The 24,025-nt window shown below is 41.2% G+C and overlaps 1 protein-coding gene across 1 annotated transcript in view; it reads right to left on the bottom strand.

Moving 5' to 3' along the window:
- Nucleotides 1-24,025, bottom strand: part of SLC39A10 (solute carrier family 39 member 10) — a 103,601-nt gene that overhangs the window by 72,135 nt on the left and 7,441 nt on the right. The window contains exons 2-3 of the mRNA XM_030210109.1: nucleotides 18,735-19,792; nucleotides 16,128-16,308 (exon numbers count right to left, since the gene is read on the bottom strand). Coding sequence (XP_030065969.1) covers nucleotides 16,128-16,308; nucleotides 18,735-19,781 — 1,228 coding nt within the window. The 5' untranslated portion in view covers nucleotides 19,782-19,792. The remainder of the gene's footprint in view (nucleotides 1-16,127; nucleotides 16,309-18,734; nucleotides 19,793-24,025) is intronic.

The raw sequence follows: 24,025 nt of genomic DNA on the forward strand, positions 1-24,025 counted from the left end.
TCAAGAAAACACTAACCTTGATACCTTCCTTGATGAACTAGACTCACACTCAGGAGAATACCCATCAGATCGAACTTGATCAAACTTCACCCAGCTCACAGATGAAACAGTTGCACAGGCGGCCAGTAAATTCACCACCACTTAATGTCAACTGGACACAAATCCCCAACTATTTAATGAAATCGCATCCCGATCGATTCATTGCAGATCTCACATCCCACCTAAAGTACATGTTCCAACATGGCATATTCCCCAAGGATAAAGGCAACATCTTACACCGTTACCAAAAGACACCAAGAAGAAATCAAATGATATCACCAACTACTGTCCTATAGCATCCATCCCACTGACAACCAAATTGATGGAAGGCATTGTAGCCAAACAACTCAAGGAATACATTGATAAATTCTCAATAATGCATGAATCACAATCTGGTTTCAGACCCCTCCATAGTACAGAAACTGTACTAGTTACTCTACTGGCCAAATTCAAGCAGGAAATTGAACTAGGTAAAAAAAATTCTCCTACCACAATTCGACATGTCGAGTATAATCGAAATGGTAGACCACAATATACTACTAAGAATACTCAACAAGATAGGAATCGATGGGAATATACTCAAATTGATCCAGGGGTTCTTAACAAGGTCATACCAGGTTAAGGCAAACTTAACCATTTCACCACCCTGGAAAGCTGTCTGCGGAGTTCCGCAGGGATCGCCTCTCTCACCCATTCTATTCAACCTAATGATGACCTCATTAGCCAAGTCCCTTTTCAACCAAGGCCTTAACCCTTATCTCTACGCAATGTTACAATATATATACATTTCAAGTCGAATCCATCAGAAATCACCAACGCAATAAAGAACAGCCTGAAGTTGATGGATTCCTGGGCATTGGCATTCAAATTGAAACTAAAAAAAAAAAAAGTCTCATTCTCTCATCCCAACATAGCACAAACCACCCCACAACCATAAATACCCTGGATTATACGCTCCCAATCTCAGACAACCTGAAAATCCTGGCATTACCATAGACAACTTAACTTTGGAAAACCAAGCCTCTAACGTTCCACACAATGTGGAAACTCAAACATGTAAAACAATTCTTCCTGAGGGAAACTTTTCGTAATATGATTCAAACAATGGTACTACCCACATCGATTACTGCAACGGAATATACGCAGGTTATAAAGAACAAATCTTAAAGAAACTTCAGATTGCCCAGAACACGGCAGCCAGGCTTATCTATGGAAAAACATGTTTTGAAAGCACAAAACCCCTCGCGAAAAACTGTACTGGCTAAGAACGCAGATGATGTCATCCCTTACAAAACCAATCTGACAGAAATCGCCAACAAAATCAAGCTCAGCTTGAACATCATGGATACATGGGCAAATGCATGTCAACTAAAACTAATAAAGAAAAAACACATTGTCTCATTCTCACATCCCAGCACAGCACAGACAACCCCACAAATATCTACACTCCCGATTACACCCTTCCTATTTCAGATAGCCTGAAAATCCTCGGCATTAGAGTGGACCGTAACCTAACACTGGAGAGCCAAGCAAAATCCACTACAAAGAAAATGTTCCACACAATGTGGAAACTCAAACGTGTGAAACAATTTTTCCCAAGGGAAACATTTTGCAACCTGATACAATCAATGGTAATAAGCCACTTAGATTACTGCAATGGAATCTATGCAGGATGCAAAGAACTAACCTTAAAGAAACTTCAGACCGCTCAAAACATGGCAGCTAGGCTCATATTTGGAAAAACGCAATTTGAAAGTGCAAAACCCCTCCGCGAAAAATTACACTGGCTCCCAATCAAAGAACGAATTGCCTTCAAAATCTGCACCATCATTCACAAAATTATCTACGGCAAAGCACCTGGATACATGACAGACAATCGACTTACCAACCAGAAACGCATCTGATTCAACACGAACATATCTAAATCTACACTACCCAAGCTGCAAAGGTCTTAAATACAAATCTACCTATGCATCCAGCTTTTCCTACATAAGTACACAACTGTGGAATGCACTACCAAAAGCTGTGAAAACAACGTACGACCACCTCAACTTCCGGAAATTAATAAAAACCATCCTGTTCAAAAAGGCATACCCTCTCGATCCTACTTAAATGTCTGACCTCGGCTACACAAGAAAACCAAAGCATGTAATGAACATAACTTTACTCTTCTGCTCGACTATCCTTACTGTGGCCCTGCCATATGATCATCATACCACAAAACCACATTGTACTGTTCACACCGGAATCGGAAAACGCCGTTCCGGTATTATGTAAGCCACATTGAGCCTTCAAATAGGTGGGAAAATGTGGGATACAAATGTAACAAATAAATAAATAAATCCCCTTCAAGATTTGTACTTTAGTTCACAAAATAATCCATGGTCTTGTGCCAAGTTACATGACTGGACTAATCGACCTACCAATGAGAAACACATTGAATCAGCAAGAACGTACCTAAACCTTCACTTCCCAAGATGCAAAGGACTGAAGTATAAATCAACATGAGTCCAGTTTCTCCTACATATGCACACAGCTCTGTAACACATTACCAAAAGACCTGAAAACTACGAGCAACCACCTACATTTTTGAAAAAACCTAAAGACTCATCTTTTCAGAAAAGTATACCCCACATAACCATCATGAACACTGAACAAAGTTACCACCAAAACTAAACTAAGTAACGGACAATACTCAATCCCTTGCCGAATGATCCCACCCTCGCAACCCGCACGGAACAAACTGCACCAAACCTATAAATTGTACTATCCACTTTGTATTTGTTCACACTAGAATCTGTAACCAGTTCTCCGGAACTACGTAACCCACATTGAGCCTACAAATAGGTGGGAAAATGTGGGCTACAAACAAATAAATAAATAAATAAATAAAATGCATCTGTGCTGCATTTGAAACAAGGAAAGACCTTTTGTTAGATCACACACAATCATACATCATTGAAGAAAACTGTAGAATCAATCATTTAAGTGAGAAGCTGCATGGCTTGATTTCATTGGAACCTAAGTTCTCATTGTGCTATCACATGGGCAAATGGAGTAAAATGAACTGTAAAGCTCATGTGGCCTAGCAGTCCCATAAAGGGACAAGCAGAGAGCTTTTCTGGAATGTAATACTAGGGAGCAGTTATCAACTGATCTGCTGTGCCTTGAGATACAAAACCTCACTGCATTCAGAGTGGTCTAAAATGGCTGTACATTTGATTTCTGAAAGCTGATTAAAAAAAATAAATAAATAAAAACTTCTGCAACAACTGAACGATGCAAGAACATAAGAAATACTGGGTCAAACCAATGGTCTAGAAAGCCCAGTATCCTGTTTCCAACAATGGTCAATCCAGATCAAAAGTACCTAGCAGAAACCCAAATAGTAGCAACATTTGATGCTACCAATTCCATGGCAAGCAGCGGCTTCCTCATATCTGTCTCAATAGCAGACTATGAACTTTTTCTCCAGGAACCTGTCCAAACCTTTTTTAAACCCTGATACGCTAACTTCTGTTACCACATACTCTGGCAATGAGTTCCACATTTTAACGATTCATCAAATTAAAAAATATTTCCTCCAATTTGTTTTAAAAGTTATTTCCATGTACCGTATTTTTCGGACTATAAGACGCACCGGACCATAAGACGCACCTAGGTTTTAGAGGAGGGAAATAGGAAAAAAAAAATTTTCCTCTTTCCCTCCTCTAAAACCTAGGTGCTCGGGTGCGTCTTGTCCGGGTTTTGGACCTCCGTCCCGTACTTACAGGATTCCGTGTTCCCTGGTGGTCTAGTGACGTCGGGGCAGGAAAGAGCCCCCTCTTTCCTGCCCATCGCGCTGCTCTCCGTGCTTCTCAATGCTTTCCGACGGTCTCGGCGAGATTCAAAATGGCCGCCGAGATTCTCGGCGGCCATTTTGAATCTCGCCGAGACCGTCGGAAAGCATTGAGAAGCACGGAGAGCAGCGCGATGGGCAGGAAAGAGGGGGCTCTTTCCTGCCCCGACGTCACTAGACCACCAGGGAACATGGAATCCTGTAAGTACGGAACGGAGGTCAAAAAACGCTACCTTCGGACTATAAGACGCACCCCCCATTTTCCTCCCAAATTTTGGGGGAAAAAAGTGCGTCTTATAGTCCGAAAAATACGGTAACTTCACTGAGTGTTCCCTAGTCTTTGTACTTTTTGAAAGAGTAAAAAAATTGATTCAAGAATGACATGGTTGATCATAAAGCACAAGGCTCCCACTATGATCCTGTTGTCTAGAAAGAGGAATATATAGCAGTCTTCCGCATGTGAGCTGCTGCTACTACTAGACACTTTTGGGTCAATATTCAGATTCTATAGTAGGCGTTTCATTAAAACACCAGCACTGGTGTTTGAAGTCACACCCTAATGGTTAGTGCAGCGGGCTTTGATCTTGGCAACATGGGTTCGATTTCCACTGCAGGTCCTTGTGACCTTGGGCAAGCCACTTAACCCTTCATTGCCCCAGGTACAAAAACTTAGATTGTGAGCCCCCTAAGGACAGAGAAAGTACCTGAATATAATGTGTACAGCGCTACATATGTCTAGTAGCGCTATAGAAATGATTAGTAGTAGTAGTAGATTCAGTACCACCTACTATTTGAGTACCTGCGCTGAATATCTGGGTACAATAGACAGAGCTGTGATCATCAGGACAATGGCGATATTCAGTACCATACTGTAGAACTTCATGCTAGTTTACTTGGTATGTATCTATTTGCACAAGTTTGGTATGTATCTATTTGCACAAGTGCAAACAGATGGACAGTCAGACAGACTTACCCTTGATAACACGTAGTAGCACCTAATGCTAAATACGCTTGAAAATAAAATAGAGAGAAAAACAATAAGGGCCTTTTCTTGGCATGAAAGAAATGAAGCGAGGGGGAAATAAAACTAAAAAGGATGGAGAAAATTATGCACATCTGTTCAGCAAAGCGGAATAAAAGAAACTGAGAAGTGTGGGAATTCTCATGCATTCTTTGAAAATTCTTCTAGCTTGTTCTGAGCTCAGTTACTCCATCTTGACACTGTCAGATGACATCACCCATTTGTGTGGCTGATTCATTCTACTTCATGACAGAAAATAACTTTCCCTTCATCTCTTGCATACTTAGTTGGAGTAGTGAAGGATCTTAGACTACAGCCACTACAGAGAGCTGGGAGGAAAGAAGAAAGGGGACCTTGGATCACCTTTGAAGGAAGGAATCACCTCCTCAAATACAATAAAGAGATCCCCTCCCATACTCCTCTCCAGCCTGAAGTGAAATCTTATATTTTAGTAGCTGTCCTTGCTTGTAACATGTGACTTCAGACACCGCTGCTAATGTTTTAATGAAACACCAACTGCGAATCTGAAGACTGACCCAAAGTGTCTGCAGATAGGGGGCACAGTTTTAAGATCACTGGTGTTCAGCTGGTCTCAGCTGGTAACCGCCAACAACTACAGACATGCAGCTCAAGACTGCCAGCACCAGATGCTTTATGGCAGTGTTATGCTCAAACTCAAGGCGGTTTAGTTGATAGGAAACCAAGTCACGTGACAAAGCTGAAGCCTTAGGCACCATCTTGATACACTCAAAGCAAACTACTGATCCACGCCAAGCCACACATATGCAGACTTTTTTTCTAATAAGCATTTACTATTGTTTAGGATGACTCAATATGGTGGCAAGCTCTGTCTACTGGCTTCAGGCCAGAAAAAGGGCCAAGCACGCTCCCGCCAACTCCTATTAATTAGATCTCCTTGATCAAACTACAGCAACTTGCCATTCTCCAGGGCAGGGAGGAAAGAGGTGAGCAGGCAATGAGATCACGCATCCTACTTAAGAGAAGGGCTAATCAAGGAGGTTAGATGAAGAACAGGAAACAGCATGACATCAAAAAGCTGACAGTCTCTCCCGCACAGCCGCCATCTTGGTACACCAAAAACACAGCAAAGAAACCTATCAGCTGCTGCTGCATCCACACTGGCGTTAATTGTTGGTTGCAATTTTATTTGATCTCACTTATAATTTCAAACATGCTGGCTTGTCCAGTATACGGATGTACACAGAGAAGCCATCAGAATGGAATAATCTTTCATCAGTTAGAGTAGTAACTGGTATTAAATTGTAATTAGTGTGTCATTTTGAGGGGTTGGTTATCAGGATTTTCTAGCACCCTAGCAGGTGTTGTATTCGTGCACAGATTTTTTTCACCTAACGGGCCACCAAAACAGACATGTTATGAGAATCAGGTACTCAACATTCAGAGTTTCTATTTGTAAGTACAATGGTTATTTTAAACATTAATCAGGTTGAAAACTGGAAGCATTTAACATCTTTTTTTTCCCTGTGGGTACATATAAAGAATAAGCTGGTATTTGGAAATTTGCTCCTTTTGTTTTGTGGAATGCAGTGGTATATTATAAAAATGCACTTGATTTTTTTTTTTAATCATTACTGACAGATTCAATAATGAGGAAAGAGCTTCCTTCGTGCAGAAGCTCTGTACAGAGTCAGTCTAAACATGCCAACATTTTCCAGTTATGTTGTACATATTTATTTCTTCTTCAAGTCTGTTTGGTTGTAAAAGGCATTTTTTTTTTGGGGGGGGGGGGGGGGAGGGAAACTTTGTCTCCTAGCTGTGTGTTTGTATATAGATGACTATATTTTATTATGCAGGCAAACAATACACCACCAAAATACAGTAGGAAGCAGCACACTATTAGGTGCCAAGCTCATACAAAGTTAATTATTTTCAGTGGAAAATAAATCTGTTGGCTGCCTGCTATGTGAATATTCCCTCACTATTTCATTATTGCTACAACGTATTACATATTTTCAGAATTTGCTTTAAACTTTGATTGTTTTAATTCATCCAGACCTTACATGCATACGGTATGTGGTTAAACAATTTGGTATAAAGTGTGCTGTTTATGACCTACTTGTTTTGTACTGCTTTGGGGACTACTGATCTGTACATCTGCTGGGTTATTTTAGTGGGTGGAAACAGTCACATGTGCTTATAGGGAGGGAGGGGAGTGAAGGAGGGGAAGGGTTCTTGGGGTATGTGCTCTGTAAAAGTTTATATTGTACCATGTTGGGTGGTTCACTGTTTTTTTCTTGTTCTGTATGAAGATTATCTACCAACACGTTGTGCTTTGAATAAACATTATTAAAACATTTTTAAAAAGTTATGGATGTACTCTGTAGAAGTTGTTGTTTACTTTTGCAATGTGTGCATGGATGCCTGTTCTGGTGTGTGCATATGATAATGTTTGAATAACTGTCTATACTTATGGCTTTGATTTGTGAACATGCGGCATCATTAACAGACAGACTTTTAAATGCCCAGTTGGGTATATATGGTAATTTCAACTTTGTTCATTGTTTCAGTTATATCCATCAACTTGCCCCCTTGTTGTTACTGAATTCTATTATTCTCTCACTGTATTTTCAAATGTAAGCCACACTGAACCAGTGTTTGCTTGGGATAATGTGGAATAAAAATGTCAAATTTAAAAAAAAATCCTTTATTCTCCACCTTTTAAGACACTTCCTATCCAACTGGATGGTGATGGCACAAGGAGAGCAAGTCTGATCCAGTGAAGACTAACTCAAATTAACTTGTTCCTTAGCTGGACGCTAGTATTACCATATTTAAAATGCAACCATATCATGCCTTTGTGGTTATGTTCCACTAATAAGTTAAACAATTAACTGGCTTTCTTGAAAGAATTATATAACCTTTGGATGAATGATTAGGATAAAAAATGCACACTTATTCATGCAATATTACAATTTCACATGTACAGCCATAAAACAACTTTTTAGGGCGGATAGTGTTCACAATGAGCGCCTTTTATTATTGACCAGATAGATATAAGACTTTTGAGTTTTGCCACATTATAAGTCATCACAATAACAAAATATAAGAAAACCAATGGACTGAATTAGGGGCTTATAACCCATTTAATTATGTTCAAACAAATGAGAGATCTGAATGAAACAAAATATTTATTTTTATTATTTTGACTTATACAACTATTTGTCCCTGAAACATGCTCAAAACAGAATAATCCATGTGTGTATCTAAGATGTAAACGTCTACAAAGGGAAAATTAGGTTCTTACCTTGGTAATTTTCTTTCCTTTAGTCATAGCAGATGAAGCCATTATGTATGGGTTGTGTCCATCAACCAGCAAGCAGGGGGAGATAGAGAGCACTCAAATTTCACAGTGCCACATGGTCAGCTAGCTCCACTGCCTCTTCAGTATTTGAAGCTTCGAAAGCAGTATAACAAACCGCAATGGGAATAACATGAACTTTCCTCAAAGCAAACGATGGCCCCATAACAAGGGCATGAACTCAAAAGGAGGGAATGAACACATCCTCCTGGAGGGAATAAACTCGTCCTCCTCTTTGTATTTATGGAGGGAATACACACATCCTCCTGGAGGGAATGAACTCAACCTCCTACACATGAACTGGAGGGAATGAACTCATCCTCCTATAAGTGAACAAGAATCCTGAAGACTGTTTTCCAACTTTCTCCCAAGGAAGGATTAGAACTTCAGGAAACAAGAACAGAACCTGAAACAGATTCACATCATACAGACAATCATACAGGGAGGGCTCATGGCTTCATCTGCTATGACTAAAGGAAAGAAAATTACCAAGGTAAGAACCTAATTTTCCCTTCCTTGTCATCAAGCAGATGAAGCCATTACGTATGGGATGTATCAATGCAATCCCTATATTGGGTGGGAACAAGTCACACCACGCGCTAGCACTTGTGCTCCAAAACACGCATCCCTCCTAGCAGCCACATCCAGCCTGTAATGTCGGGCCGCAGGGAGCCAAGAGAGTCTGCATTGATAATCCTGAGATACTGGAGACCATCGTTGAAGTAGGGAATACTGCAGAGGTCTCAGGTGCGCTCTCGCCCAGGGCACCAAATCCAAGGTGGCCGTCATCGATCCCAACAACTGGACAATGTCCCAAGCTCACGGGCGGGGCATCCTCAGGAGCAGACGGACCTGATTCTGAAGCTTGTACCGCCTTTGCTCGGGTAGGAATACATATCCCGAGTCTCTGTCGAACCGTGCCCCCAAATATTCTAGAGATTGCGAGGGGGTCAGGTGACTTTTGGCTACATTGACAACCCAGCCCAGAGATTGCAGTACTGAGACCACTCTGGCTGTAGCTTGATGGCTCTCTGTTGCGGAGTCCGCTCTGATGAGCCAGTCGTCTAGGTACGGGTGAACCCGGATACCTTCTCGCCTAAGAAAAGCAGCTACTACCACCATTACCTTGGAAAAGGTTTGGGGAGCTGTGGCGAGGCCAAAAGGCAAGGCCCGAAACTGGAAATGTTTTCCCATCACCGCAAACCGCAGAAACTTCTGGTGCGGGGGCCAAATTGGAATGTGCAAGTAAGCTTCTTTCAGGTCCAGAGACGTGAGAAACTCTCCTGGCTGTACCGCCACACTGACGGAGCGCAGGGTTTCCATGTGAAAATGCCGCACTCTTAGGGACTTGTTTAATTCTTTTAAGTCCAGAATATGGCGAAAAGACCCACATTTTCGTGGCACCACAAAGTAAATGGAGTAGCGGCTGCAGCCGAAATTGGCGGGAGGCACCGGGGGAAACCGCCCCAATGTGAATCAAGCCTTGTAAGGTCTCCTCTACCGCTGCCCGTTTGGCGGCAGAACCACATCGGGACTCCACAAACACGTCTCTTATTGGGGCATCGAATTCTATTTGGTATCCTTCTCTGATCAGGTCCAAGACCCACTGATCTGAGGTAATCTTGGCCCACTCCTCGAGAAAGTGGGAAAGACGTCCTCCTATAACAGGAATCGAGGAGGGGGCCGGCGCACCCTCATTGAGAGGGTTGCCCTTGAACTCCAAGTCTTGAGCCTGCTGCTGCTGCGGAACGTTTGTCCGAGCGAAAGGAGTTCCTCTGCTGAAAACCGGCCATGAGAAGTGGACCCAGCAGAATGCCCCGGGCGGTACCTTCTAGCTCCACGGAAGCGAGGTCTATAAGAGGAGTGAACCACCTGACCCTTGGAGGGAGGCCGCGGCCTATCCTCGGGTAAGCGCTGGGGTTTAGCATCTCCCAGGCCTTTCACAATTTTCTCCAACTCCTCACCCAACAGGAGAAGGCCTTGAAAGGGCAACTTCACCAACCTTAGAGGCCATGTCGTAGCCACAGAAGACGGCGAGCCGCCACTGCTACAGCCATCTGTTTAGCCGAAGCTCTGACAATATCAGAAAGGGCGTCAGCCAAAAAGGACAAGGCCGACTCCATTCGCGGAGCCACTTCAGACAAGGGCTCCGCTCCATCACCGGGCTGTTCCACTGCCTGTTGCAACCATGCCAGGCAGGCTCCAGCAGCATAATAACTGCATGCAGACGCCCGAATAGTAAGACCAGCAATTTCAAAGGACTGTTTAAGTGCTGATTCCAGTCTACGGTCTTGCATGTCCTTCAGGGCAACACCTCCTTCAACTGGGAGGGTAGTTCTCTTTGTCACAGCTGTGACTAGGGCATCCACCTTAGGCATTGCAAAGCGAGCCAAATGCTCCTCACTCAGAGGGTATAATTGCCCCACAGCCCTGGAAACTTTCAAAGGTCCTTCGGGGTCAGCCCATTGAGCTGAAATAAGCTCTTGGATGGAGTCATGCAAAGGAAAGGCTCGAGCAGGCTTTTTGGTACTTGCCATCCTCGGATTTCCAGAGGAGGCCACGCCACTCCCAGGATCTTCAATAGAGAGGACCTGTAAGACAATCTGAAATAAGCGCTGGCAGCTCCTCGCGGTGGAAAATCCTCACCGCGGACAGATCATCAGGATCCAGTGGCCCTTCTGCACCTTCCTCTAGCCACGAGGGCCTGCCAGACCCCTCAAGAGTCACCACATCCCGACCACGGGGGGGGGGAAAAAGGGGGGTGCGCCACTCTCTGAAAAGGAATTTACCCTTTTGCGCTTCTCTTGCAGCCAGCTATCAGGGAAAAACGCCTCAGAGGGCAATCCCAGGCCTGCATCCACCGGAGGAGCAGTAAGGGGGGGCCGTAGAAAACCCCTGTGGCTGAGCTCTTTTAAGCACATATGCATTATGAAGCAATAATACAAAGTCAGGGGAGAAAAACTCACCCTGGGCACCCAGTTCCAGTCCGGGGCTAGTAGCTCTTTGGCCAGCCTCAATTCAAGGGCCCCCTCCGTTCTCCAGACCCTCCGCCTCAGCGGGGGTCGCGCCATGTGGTGCTTTCAAAATGGCGCCCGCTGCCAGCTCCACCGAGCGGGAAGAACCATCGCTCGCCATGCTCGGGCCAGCTCTTACGCCTGAACAGCACGTTTTACAGAGCCCCGCTGCTGATCTGTGCTTGCCACACTTGGAACAGGGCTTAACACTCTCTGCAGCCATCGCCGAAAAAACGCTGGAAAATTCAAAATGGCGGCTTCGCACCAAAAACGTCCCGATCACGGGCCCTCCCCAGAGGAGTCAGAAAACACTCTTACCTCACTGGACCGAGTATAGAAGCTCCGGTCATGCTGTAGAAACTGAAGAAAACCTCTTGCTTTTTTTTTTTTTTTAACGCTGTGAGGAAAGTAGAGAAAACAGCAAAAGAGGCAATCAAATCAACTCCGGAGGTACAGAACAGTGGGAAAGGCAGGGAAAGGCGAACTTATGTGCCTGCATCCAGTAGGGGGATGGGTAAGGCAGGGAAAGGGCTAACCTATGTGCCTGTAAAGTGAAGCTGCTATAGCCTCTAACACCCCGGCTAACAACTGGCAAGCCAGGAGCCACCCCCAGGCAGATTTTTTTAAGGAGCTTGATCAAGCTGCAACCACCCTGCTTGGGAAGATACAGAATACTGAAGAGGCAGTGGAGCTAGCTGACCATGTGGCACTGGGAAATGAGTGCTCTCTATCTCCCCCTGCTGGTTGATCGACACAACCCATACGTAATGGCTTCATCTGCTTGATGACAAGGAAAGAGATGATTCCATGTACCCCAATGAAAGGAAAGTTTAATTTTACTTCCATTTTATTTCAATATATTCCATCTTTATAACACCAGGATTTCCAAGACAGATTAAAACAGGATATTCTCACTTAAATTTGGCCATGTACTACTGTATTCTATAGAACAGTGTAGAAAAATTAGCATAAAATACACAGTACAATAATTCTTTAAGCTGTTTTAGTGATATTCAATTTTATTTTATGATATTTATATCTAGATGTGGGAGGCTTTCAAATAAATACAAAAGCTGTCAAAAGAAATCAGTGATTCCCAAACCTGGTCCTAGAGGCACCTCAGCCAGTCAGGTTTTCAGGGTATCCGCAAAGAATATTCATGAGAGAGATGTGGAGGCAGTGCATGCAAATCTCTCCATGAATATTCATTGTGGCTATCTTGAAAACCTGACTGACTGGGGTGCCTCCAGGACCAGGTGTGGGAACCACTGAAATAAATAAATAACTAATCTATATATATAAAAGGCAAGACCAACGTTCTATGAAGCCTCCAGCCGGAAGTGTGAAGCGCCAGAGATATCCAGTTTCCCCATGAGTGAAGGAAAACAGCACAGCACGAAATCTCACACAGTGAAGGACTCAGAGGGGGGAGGGGAGAGAGATGCCCTCACTCTCTCTGTAACAAAAACATAGAACAGCAGGAAACTTAACACTGAAGGACTGGACTCGGAGGGGGAGGGAGAGAGGGCAGGGACACACACTCCCACATGCACACTCTGAAGAAAACCTTGCTAGCCCCCGTTTCATTTGCATCAGAAACGGGGCTTTTTTACTAGTATAAAATAAAATCCTTTAACCTCCACCTTTTAAGGCACTTCCTATTCAACTTGAACAGCTTCACACTTTCTACAGATGGACCAGACATAGGCAGTCTGTTATTCCTGATAAGCATTTGCTACTGTTCTAACACCCTCTCAAGTAGGTATGGAAGTTTCTCCTCTCTCCTTAAGTAGAAGAAAAAAATATTTGGTTTGCCAGCAGCAATAGCATTTCTGTTCTGAGGCACAATGTTACAAAATCTACTTCAGGGAGTAGGAGAAAGCCTGGTTCTTCTCTCAAGCCTTTAACAGACGAAACAACTAACTAGTAGTCACATGCACAAGGACTAATATCAACTGCACATACTGTACAGTAGCAGGACTTGTTTATCCACTCCTTCTCCAGCTGAGTTAATATTTAACCATCTTTTATAGCTCCATGTCCAATTTTTCCTTGTTAGTCATCCTATTATATACTATCTGTCTATATACTTCACATCCTCTTACACCCTATGTTGTCTATTAAGATGTTTTAATGTGTATTGTGTTGATATTGTAAGTAGCATTCTGTGCTATAATGGGCATTATCTGAACACTTTTCTACTGTAATTGTCTATTGCCTATGTCCAGCTTATTCTTGTTGTACGCTACCTTGGGAGAATTTCTTCAAGAAGACAGTAAATTAACCCAAAATGTCTGAGGCAGCACACTGGAGCTTCCTGTTGCCCTGTTGTTTTCTAAGTAATTTCACAGGACTTCAGATTATAGCCTCAAGCTTCTTGTACCATGTGTTTCAAAGCAGTGCCTGATCAGAAATGCAGCTTGTAGGCTGGTTAGGTCCCAAAGTAGTGAACTAGATTAGAAACCAGTTGACTCACAAATGACAAAGACGGAAGGTAAATGAAATTCACTTTGAGAAAACAAAGGCAAGTAGTGGTGTGCCTCAAGGATCGGTACCGGAGCTGATTCTATTCTATATCTTTGTGAGTGGCATTGCCGAAGTGTTAGAAGGAAAAGTTTGCCTTTTGTGGATGACAGGAAGATTATGAGTGGACACCCTGGAGGAAGTTAACATGAAAAGTGATCTACAAAAATGAGAAGAATGCATTAAATTTTAACTGACAAAAAAAATTAGACCAAACTGCAGCATGATGCACCTAGGGAGTAGAAATCAAAGGAGCTGCATGTGGCTAGGGCACTAGAGGCCGATATGCATGGGCCAAGAGAGGGACCAGGGGTGATAGTGTCCGAGGATCTCATGGCATCAAAACAATGTGACAAGGTGGTGGACAAACACAGAAGGATACTGGGCTGCACAGAGAAAGACACAAGTAGCAGAAGAGGTTAATGCCCTTGTTTAAGTCATTGGCGAGACCCCATTTGGAGTATTGTGTTCAGTTTTAGAAGCTGTATCTTGCTAAGCCTATAAAAAGTCTTTAAGGGGTTCAGAAGAAGGTAACAAAAATAGTATGGGGGTTTGTGTCAAAAGTCTTACGAGAAGAGATTTGAAGACCTGAATACGTATACCCTAGAGGAAAGGTGGGGGGGAGAAGGGGGGATATGAAACAGACATTTAAATATTTACAAGGTATTAACATATTAACAAGCCCTTTCCAGAGATGAGAAAGCAATAAAACTAGAGGACATGAGTTGAGGTTTCAGGGTGGAAGATTTAGAAACAACATCAGGAAGTACTTTTTCACGGAGAGGGTGAGATGCCTGGAATGCAATCCTTGAGAAGGAGCGGGAGACAAAGATAGTGATGGAATTCAGAAATGCATGGGATAAACAGAGGATCCTTAAACAGAAAGGGGAGAGTATCAAAACAAAACCTAAATGACCTTACAGCTGTTGCTGTGGTATGATTCGGCAAGTCCAATGCAGGGCAGACTTCTACATTCTGTGTCCAGTATATGGAAAGACAGATCAGGATCAAGTATATCTATTTTATTTTATACCACTTTCATATCATACACTATAAGTGCAGGTAAAGTGTAACTCAGTGGGGGAAGGATATCTTTATGCTGAATTCAGAGAGAGAAATATTGTTAGTTAATAACATTGCTGAACTGTTGGTTTAATCATTAATTGATAATGAATGTGACTGTTGGGCAGACTGGGTGGACTGTGCGGGTCTTTATCTGTGGTCATCTACTGTGATACTATGCAGGATAGGTCTGGTAGTATCGAAGTGGGTATGGAGTGAAGGGAGGTGGTGACCTGTGACCACTGAGGATACCTGAGCGCATGAGAGAAGAGACTGGAGGCTACAGATATCGGGCTAGTAGGGAACCATCTTAAAACTCCAAATCAGCAGCCCTGTAAAATACCTTAATATAGGGGATTGTTTTGTTTATTTTGCTGCATTTGTATCCCACATTTTCCCACCTCTTTGCAAGCTCAATGTGGCTTGCATTATGCCGCAATGACAATCGCCATTAACAGAACAGAGTAATTCAGGTACATAAGATATCAAGAAAATTAGAAGTAAAGAAAATAATTAATACATATCGGATATGCAAAATGTAGGGTAAAGTAGAACGTACATAATAACAGTATGGTTAAAGAAACTAATTATGGAGTTCAGTATTTATTAATTCTAATATAGATGTGATAGTGAGTCATTTATGAAGGAATCTTATTATAAGTTTCGTTGAATAATTTGATTTTCAGTAACCTCCGGAAGGCTGCCAGATCTTGCGTTGTTTTTAAGGCAATCGGCAGTGCATTCCAAAGTTGCGTGCAGATGAAGAGAAGCTGGATGCATATAATAGTTTGTATTTAAGTCCCTTACAGTTAGCCCTTTATTTAGAGAAGTTACCCGATTACCATGTTTCTCTTAGAGCAGCATATGAACAAAGAATAGACAAAATGTTCTATATATGAGTCATATCCACTTACTTGTGATAACTATAGTAAAATACATTTATAAAAGTGATTGTGCTAATAGGCACAAACAGTCACTACTTTTCTACAAGGGGTTGGTGCTGAATTTCTGCCATTCCTAGCTGATCTATTAGATATCTTAACGGCATTAAATTATACTGCGAAAAACAGTGGTCAAAGTTAAAGAAACTGAAAATTAGAACATGCATCATGCTACATTTACCACTTTGGTATAGGGACTCATTCAAATGCCCCTACAGAACAACTGAGCTTCAAGTAATGACTAGTCAATACTAGATAGCAAGAGGAATGGTCTTTTTAAAAAAAGAGAAACAACAAAGATTAAGAGGTAACCCTAATTTGAATTATTTACCAAGTTACAGTGTCTTACCTGAGGCACTACCTTTGTCCTTATCCAAATCCTCAACATGGAGATGACTTGAGTGCTTAATGCAAAGTCTGCTATCAATTTGATACAGAAGTGCAGGGCAGAGGTATGTAAACTGATCATGAGAAATTGGAGAGTTGATGCCAAGACCATAATATTGAAGCAGCTGGGTGACATTCAAACACTACAAAAATTATACAGTTATTTAATAAGTAATCTTACATACTAAACACAAATATAAATAATAGAGACAGCTAGCAGAAACCAACCTACATTAAGAGGGCATACTAAAATGGTTTAAGACACCCCCTGAATATTAACATATTTGATTCAATGAGGACTCTCTTGGCCAGATGCACTAAACTTAACGAGCAAGTAGTAATAAACCCTGGCATGCACTGAAGGCCATTTTCCGATCACGGTAGCAGCTAACAAAAACAGAATGCAAATGATCCAAAGGAGATGCACTACCTTTGCAAGGCTATTATAATGAGATGCACTAACGTTTACCGATTCCCCTTACCGTGTAAAACCTAATGTGAGGTCTGCACCTCTCGTTAGGCTGGGGCTACTGTGGACGGACCCATGGAGACCAGTGGGAAAGCACCAACACTCATGTGGGAAAAAAAAAAAAAAAAAAAGAACAAGCTGCGTGTCCCAAGTGCTCGTCAGGGATGTCCTTCTAAAGTGCCTAACATGGACGTCCTTCAAGGACATCCCTGACGTGCACTTGGCTTTTTTTTTTCCTTTCCAACGCCCCCGAGGTCGCCGCTGCTGCTCCCCCCTGTATTGAAATAACAGCTTTACGCAGCCCCGGCCTCCCCGCCATCCTCCGCACCCCTGCCCCCTGAGGTCATTGCGGAGGACGAGGCTGCGGGAAGCTGTCATTTCAATGCGGGGGGGGGGGGGGGGGGGGTGAAGGACGTCCATAGGCACAGCTCGTCTTTTTTATATATAGTGAAGGACGTCCATAAAGGACGTCTGCGCCATGCGCAGAGCAACCAACATAGGAGTGGCCTAGTGGTTAGGGTGGTGGACTTTGGTCCTGGGGAACTGAGTTCGATTCCCACTTCAGGCACAGGCAGCTCCTTGTGTCTCTGGGCAAGTCACTTAACCCTCCATTGCCCCAGGTACAAATAAGTACCTGTATATAATATGTAAGCCGCATTGAGCCTGCCATGAGTGGGAAAGTGTGGGGTACAAATGTAACAAAAATAAAATAAATAAAAATAACGCTTGGCTGCTCTGCGCATTCTCGACTGGCCGACACGATGGAATAGAGAATGCAAGTTACAACCTTACAGCTCATTTGCATTCCTATTCCTTGATGCATGCCCATTCCTTACCGATTCAGTAAGGGAAGGGCTTTAATGATTTTTTAGTGCATCTTGGCCTCTGTCTTTAATTTTGCCACAATACTGGTTTTGACAATGTTTTAAACTTGAAAAAACCTCATTTGCAAGCATTATGTCATCAGCTACAGGACTTGTATGAAGTCATGCCTAGTAACTGCCTATTGGGTTATGTAATTATGAACCTCACTGGTGAAATCTATACTTCAGAGATAAAAAGTCAAAACAAATCAAACTGGAAAGTGAGCAGATGTGACCTAAAAATTATATGAACACAACACACATACATGAAATCCAGGCAATTCATTTTCATAAATAGCTTAACAAACACAATAAAAGGTGCCCACTGTGCTGATTTCCCTTATAATTACTACTAAAGTTCACCCTGTATCAAATGTATTAAGAAAAAAAATGAAACTTGAAATACATAATTTAATATAGGTATACACTTATTTGGAAAAATCTTTATGGAATCAGATATACACATTTAACCATTTCACTACTATTCTCTACATTTCTGGAAATAGCCAGATTTCATTTTGTGCTACAAATTACCTTAATCCTTCCAGGACTGTTGCAACAAGACATTTTACAAATCTTATAAAGAACTTAGGAAAACAAAAACAAAAAAAAACAAAACAACAACAACAACAACAACAAAATATATATATATATATATTACTGTATGCACATTTGCTATAAAACATGGTGGGATAAACGCAAAGATACAAATTATCCAATCAGGCATACGAACAATTATTAAGAACTGCCTGCATTCTCTAAGTTCTCCCATTTTTCTTAAAAGAACAGTAATTTATTATTTAATATATAGCTTTGAAAATTCTCCATCACTTCTTACTTCTGCTCTATAGACGTTTAAAAAAAATTAGCAAAAGTAAAAACTTCTTAATTTTACATGATTATGAGCTAAATTTACTATAGGATTCCTCAAAAGTCTAAAAGAGTAATTTTGCCTGAGATTATTTACTACTTTCAATGTAAACATAAATCAACTTGCTAATGGAAACAGAAGCAGGAAAATAAAATATTATTTAAAAAATATTATCATTAGTAGGTTGTCTCTTTTTCCTTCAGAGCAAGCAAAATGAGAGAAATCTTAAGATTCACATTTTCCCATCTGAATGCATTTATACATGAAACATTTATCTACAACTAATCTACTTAAGATTCATCTGGTTTTTGCACTGTGTATGTTGAGTGGCATGAGTAACACAATATTTGTTCTAAGGTCATTTACCTCTTCATGTTGATGGTCGTCTTCACTATGATCCTGGTGACTATGAGCTGAAAAATCATCATGTTTGCGAACACTTATTTGGTTATTTGGTGCTTCACGTTTTTCAGCACGATGACGTCCATTTCCTTCGTCAGGATTATGATCTTGCTGTCTAGAAGTTGCACTAAGATCATTACCATACGAATGAGTGTGTGGGTGAATAAGAGAGAGGTTCACATGCTCATGTTTATGAACATGATTATGTTCATGCTGTTCACCATGATCATTGTCACTACCAAACTTAGGTGTAATTTCCACAGTGGTTTCTCTGCTTTTGTTCCGTTTCCGTTTCTTTCTGTGCTTTTGTGGCATTCCTTCAAGTTGCTCTTGAGATGTATTGGTATCTGTTAATGGTTTCTGACTATCCTCCTTATATTCAGTGTGGCTAATGGAGTCATTATGAGAATGATGAGTACTATTATGGTCACGATGATGGTGCTGATGACGGTGGTGATTAGGATGATGATTATGGTCATGAGAATGTTTATTATCAGATTTGACAGAGGGTTCTGATGTCTCTCTCAGTGGATCACATTTTTTGTTTCTTTTTGCAGATTCACTGCTCACAGTTTGGTTTTCTGAATTGGAATGAGAATGGGAGTGCATATGGCTATGCCAATGAGAATGTTTCCCTTCTTGTACTTCTAAAGCTTCCAAGTGAGAAACATGGTCATGACCAATGTCCTCATGATTTATCTCCACTACTTTCACTTCACCAAGGCCCAAGTTTGCTAAAAGTTTCTCTAGACCATAAAATGACAATCTTCCGTTTTCACCATATCTGTCAAAAAGTTTTTCAATATAATATCTTTGTTCATGTTCTGGAACAGAATCCACTCCTCCATTCTGGTGATAAGGCGCTTCTGAAATTTGATAATCACTGTGGTTATGTATGCGACTGTCATTATGCCCATGGTTATGTCCATCTTTATGGCAATGGTTACATTGATGAAAAACAAATGTCAACAAGCAAATGAGGCAAAATTTTGTGTGCATATGTACCTTCATTTTTCTATTTCCTGAAATGAAATGAGAAAATAATTTATTCAAAGGCAACACACTTTATATCACAACTGCAAAAAGCTTTCAAGTCAAACCTATAAAAGGAACAAAAAATAATATCTAAAATATTCAATTATGTTTGTATAGAAATGAATGATTTTACTCAGTCTTCCATAGTTAAATCAGTTGCTATATAAAGAAAGCTTTTACATTACTAATCTATTATGTTCAAACCACAAAATAACTAGGCAAAAATTACTGCACTAATTGCTATATACTTCTGAAGCACACTAATCCTGAAAGCACATATCTTTTCATCAGAAGGATTTAAACAAATTCAATTCATTATAACTGAACTTTAGTATTAAAAATATAGTAAATAAAGCAGCACACTATAAAGTTAACCTTACTACTTACCTTAAAGAAAGCACGCTGATATCTGTCTGAACTGAATGGTCATTGGTATTTACTTTTTATGTACTTGTAGGGGAGGAGACGTTTCAGCAGATTATTCACTCAACGTCAAATGACAAAACTTGTTAATGTTGCATAATAAGATGCAAAATTTGGAACATATTCCTCTAAACAAAACAGCATCCCAGAACTTCACAGTTCATCTTTACCACAATAAAACCATTGTCACTGCCAGAAATCATCTGACAGTTAACTATTTGCAGAATAGGACTGTTATCCAAAAGTCTATTTCATATGAAATTTCTCATGATAAATAGAATGTGTTAATTCACCTATTTCACAGCAGTGAATAAAAATATTTACTGTTCAAAAGCTGGAACAGAGACCTTATGAGGAGCTCGAAAAAGGTGATGAGCACATAAATATGGTTTTTAATTTTAGGTGTTTTGAAAAAGTGAATTACAGTATTTATTTTTTTCAGGGGTCCATTTACTAAGCCACGGAGAAAGTGGTCTGCAGTAGTGTAGGCTCATGTTTTTGGCACACGCCAGGCGAGTTTTTACCGCGTATGGGGAAAAGGGTTTTTTTCAATGGGCCAGGGCAAGGGCTTGGGTTTGTGGTAAAACTGAAACCAGCGCGCGCCTATTTACGGCCTTAGCCCATAACGCCACCCATTGATCTAGAAGGGCTCACGCGCTACACATGCAGTGCCGATTAATGCTGAAAAAGCCGCACGCAATAGGAAATTTAAAAATCTGTCCCAGTGGTATGGGTGTACACCAAATCCAAAATTACCGCCAGGGGTCGCGCTAGCCTGGTGGTAGTCTTGTTTTAGCGCGTGCTGCACGCGTGTAGAGCCTACTGCACCTTTGTAAAAGGGACCCTTCAATTAGATAGTTTTTGAAGTACCTTAAAACTAGCGCTCGTCAGTGTTTTTATGCTAATCTTACATATATAAGGGTTTTTTTTCAAAATTAACATATTTTTAAAAATTATCATCAGAAGCCCTACATCCAAAGCATTTCCCCCACACCTCTAGCACTCACCATATACCCCAGAGCCCTAGAACTCTGCCACATTCACTAGTTGTAAAAACAAACAAAAAAAAACCTTTTCTCACCCAGCACATCCCATTTCAGCCCTAACTTCTTCCCCACCCAGTACCAGCTCCCTTATAAACAGCCCAAATATAAACCTACAACAGACCCAGTACACTCCCAGCAAAATCCAGAGTTCTTTGCCCCCAGTGACTTTACTCAAATGCAGCGTGGGGTGCCTTCCAGCTATTCATTGCAATAACCAGTACTAGAAATGGAGGCTGTAGGAGGCTCTGTGACCAAAGCAGTCTCAGAAACAAGGCTTTGTGAACCAATTGCAAAGTGATGCATGTGGGAAAGAGGAACCCAAATTATAGCTATGTGATGCAAGGTTCCACATTTGGAATCACCAACCAGTAAAAGGATTTTGGTGTCAACAATGATATGTTGAAACCTTCTACTCAGTGTGCAGTGGAATCTAAAATCACAAAGAAGCATAAGGGGTACTCAGGGAGGGCAAGGCCATAGCAAAGAAACAGAATGAATTCTTTGCTTCGGTCTTTAAGGAAGAAGATGTAAGAGACCTGTATGTACCGGAAATAGTTTTCGAGGATGATGATGCGAAGGAACAGAAAGAAATCTTGGTGAACCTGGAAGATGTTTTGAGCCAAACTGACAAATTAAACAGAGCAGTAAATCACCTGAACCAGAAGGCATAAATCTGAGGGTACTCGAACTCAAACATGAAACTGCTGATGTACTGTTGGTAATATGTAACCTGTCCTGTCATTAAAATCGTCTATAGTACCTGAAGACTGGAGGGTGGCCAATGTGATGCCGATTTTTTAAAAGGCTTTTAGGGGTGATCCAGATTATAGACCGGTAAGCCTGACATCAGTGCCAGGCAAAATAGTGGAAACTATTATAAAGAATAAAATTACAAAGCACATAGACAAACATGGTTTAATGGGACAGAGTCAGCAAGGGTTCAGCCGAGGGAAGTCTTGCCTCACCAATTTGCTTCATTTCTTTGAAGGTATGAATAAACATATGGATAAAGGTGAGCCAGTTGATGTAGTATATCTAGATTTTCAGAAAGCTTACGATAAAGTTCCTCATAAGAGGCTCCTGAGAAAATGAAAGTCATGGGATAGGAGGCAAGGATTTGGTGTGGATTAGGAATTGGTTATTGGAAAGAAAACAGAAGGTAGGGTTAAAAGGTCATTTCTCTCAATGGAGGAGGGTGAACATCGGAGTGCCGCAGGGATCTGTACTGGGACCGGTACTATTTAACATATTTATAAATGATATGGAAATCGGAACGGTGAGTGAGGTGATCAGATTTGCAGATGATACAAAACTATACAAGGTTGATAAAACACGTGTGGACTGTGAAATATTGCAGGAAAACCTTAGGAAATTGGAAGACTGGGCATCAAAATGGCAGATGAAATTTAATGTGGACAAATGCAAGCTGATGCACATTGGAAAGAATAATCTGAATCATAATTACCTGATGCTAGGGTCCATCTTGGGGGTCAGCACCCCAGAAAAAGATCTGGGTGTTGCTGTAGATAATACATTTAAATCTTCTGCTTAGTATGCAGCAGCGGCCAAAAAAGCAAATAGAATGCTAGGAATTATTAAGAAAGGATGGCGAATAAAACAAAAAATACTATAATGCCTTTATATCGCTCCATGGTGCGTCTGCACCTTGAATACTGCGTTCAGTTCTGGTTGCCGTATCTCAAAAAAGATATAGCGGAATTAGAAAAGGTTCAAAGAAAAGCAAACAAAAAGATAATGGGGATGGAACTCCTCTTGTATGAGGAAAGGCTAAAGAGGTTATGGCTCTTCAGCTTGGAAAAGAGACGAATCAGGGGAGATATGACTGAGGTCTACAAAATCCTGAGTGGTATAGAATGAATAGAAGAAAATTGAGTTTTTACTCGTTCCAAAAATACAAAGAATAGGGGACACTCAAGGAAGTCACATGGAAATACTTTTAAAACAAATAGGAGGAAATATGTTTTCACTCAACAAATAGTTAAGCTCTGGAACTCTTTGCCGGAGGATGTGGTAACAGCGGTTAGCGTATCTGGGTTTATAAAAGGTATGGACAAATTCCTGGAGGAAAAGTTCATAATCTGCTATTGAGACAGACATGGGAAGCAACTGCTTGTCCTGGGATTTGTAGTATGAACTGTTGCCACGATTTGGGTTTCTGCCATGTACTTATGGCCTGGCTTGGCCACTGTTTGGAAAACAGGATACTGGGCTAGATAGCCCATTGGTGTGACCCAGGATGGCTACTTTTATGTTCTTATGAAGGTGACACAAAACTGAACCCAGACAATGTCCAATATTAGGAAGCTTTATTCAAAACATCCTCGACTCGACATGAGTCATATTTCGGCTCCAAACGGCCTGCCTCAGGAGTCTTCTATTGGATGTATGAACTTATTAGCTAACCTTGTACTAATAAATATGATGATGTATACTACTTGAGCAAAAACTAATGAATTAATAAACAGTAGTATCATACAGCTTATTGCTGATTCCTTGCGATGAACCACTGATGCTGGAACGCTCTGCTTGTTCTTTTTCCACAAAATGTGTCACAAATAAATAGAATGAATTATAAACATATGAGTACACAAACACAGAAAGACTTGGCAGACTGGAAAGACTGCATTATCTCATGGTAAGGGAGATCAAATGTTATCAGAATGTTTATTTTACCTAAACTTATCTTCCTTTCTAACTCCTCCTTTCCAATTCTTCCAAATATTGGACCAA

The sequence above is a fragment of the Microcaecilia unicolor genome, chromosome 7, assembly GCF_901765095.1.
Source record: "Microcaecilia unicolor chromosome 7, aMicUni1.1, whole genome shotgun sequence".
Taxonomy (NCBI): domain Eukaryota; kingdom Metazoa; phylum Chordata; class Amphibia; order Gymnophiona; family Siphonopidae; genus Microcaecilia; species Microcaecilia unicolor.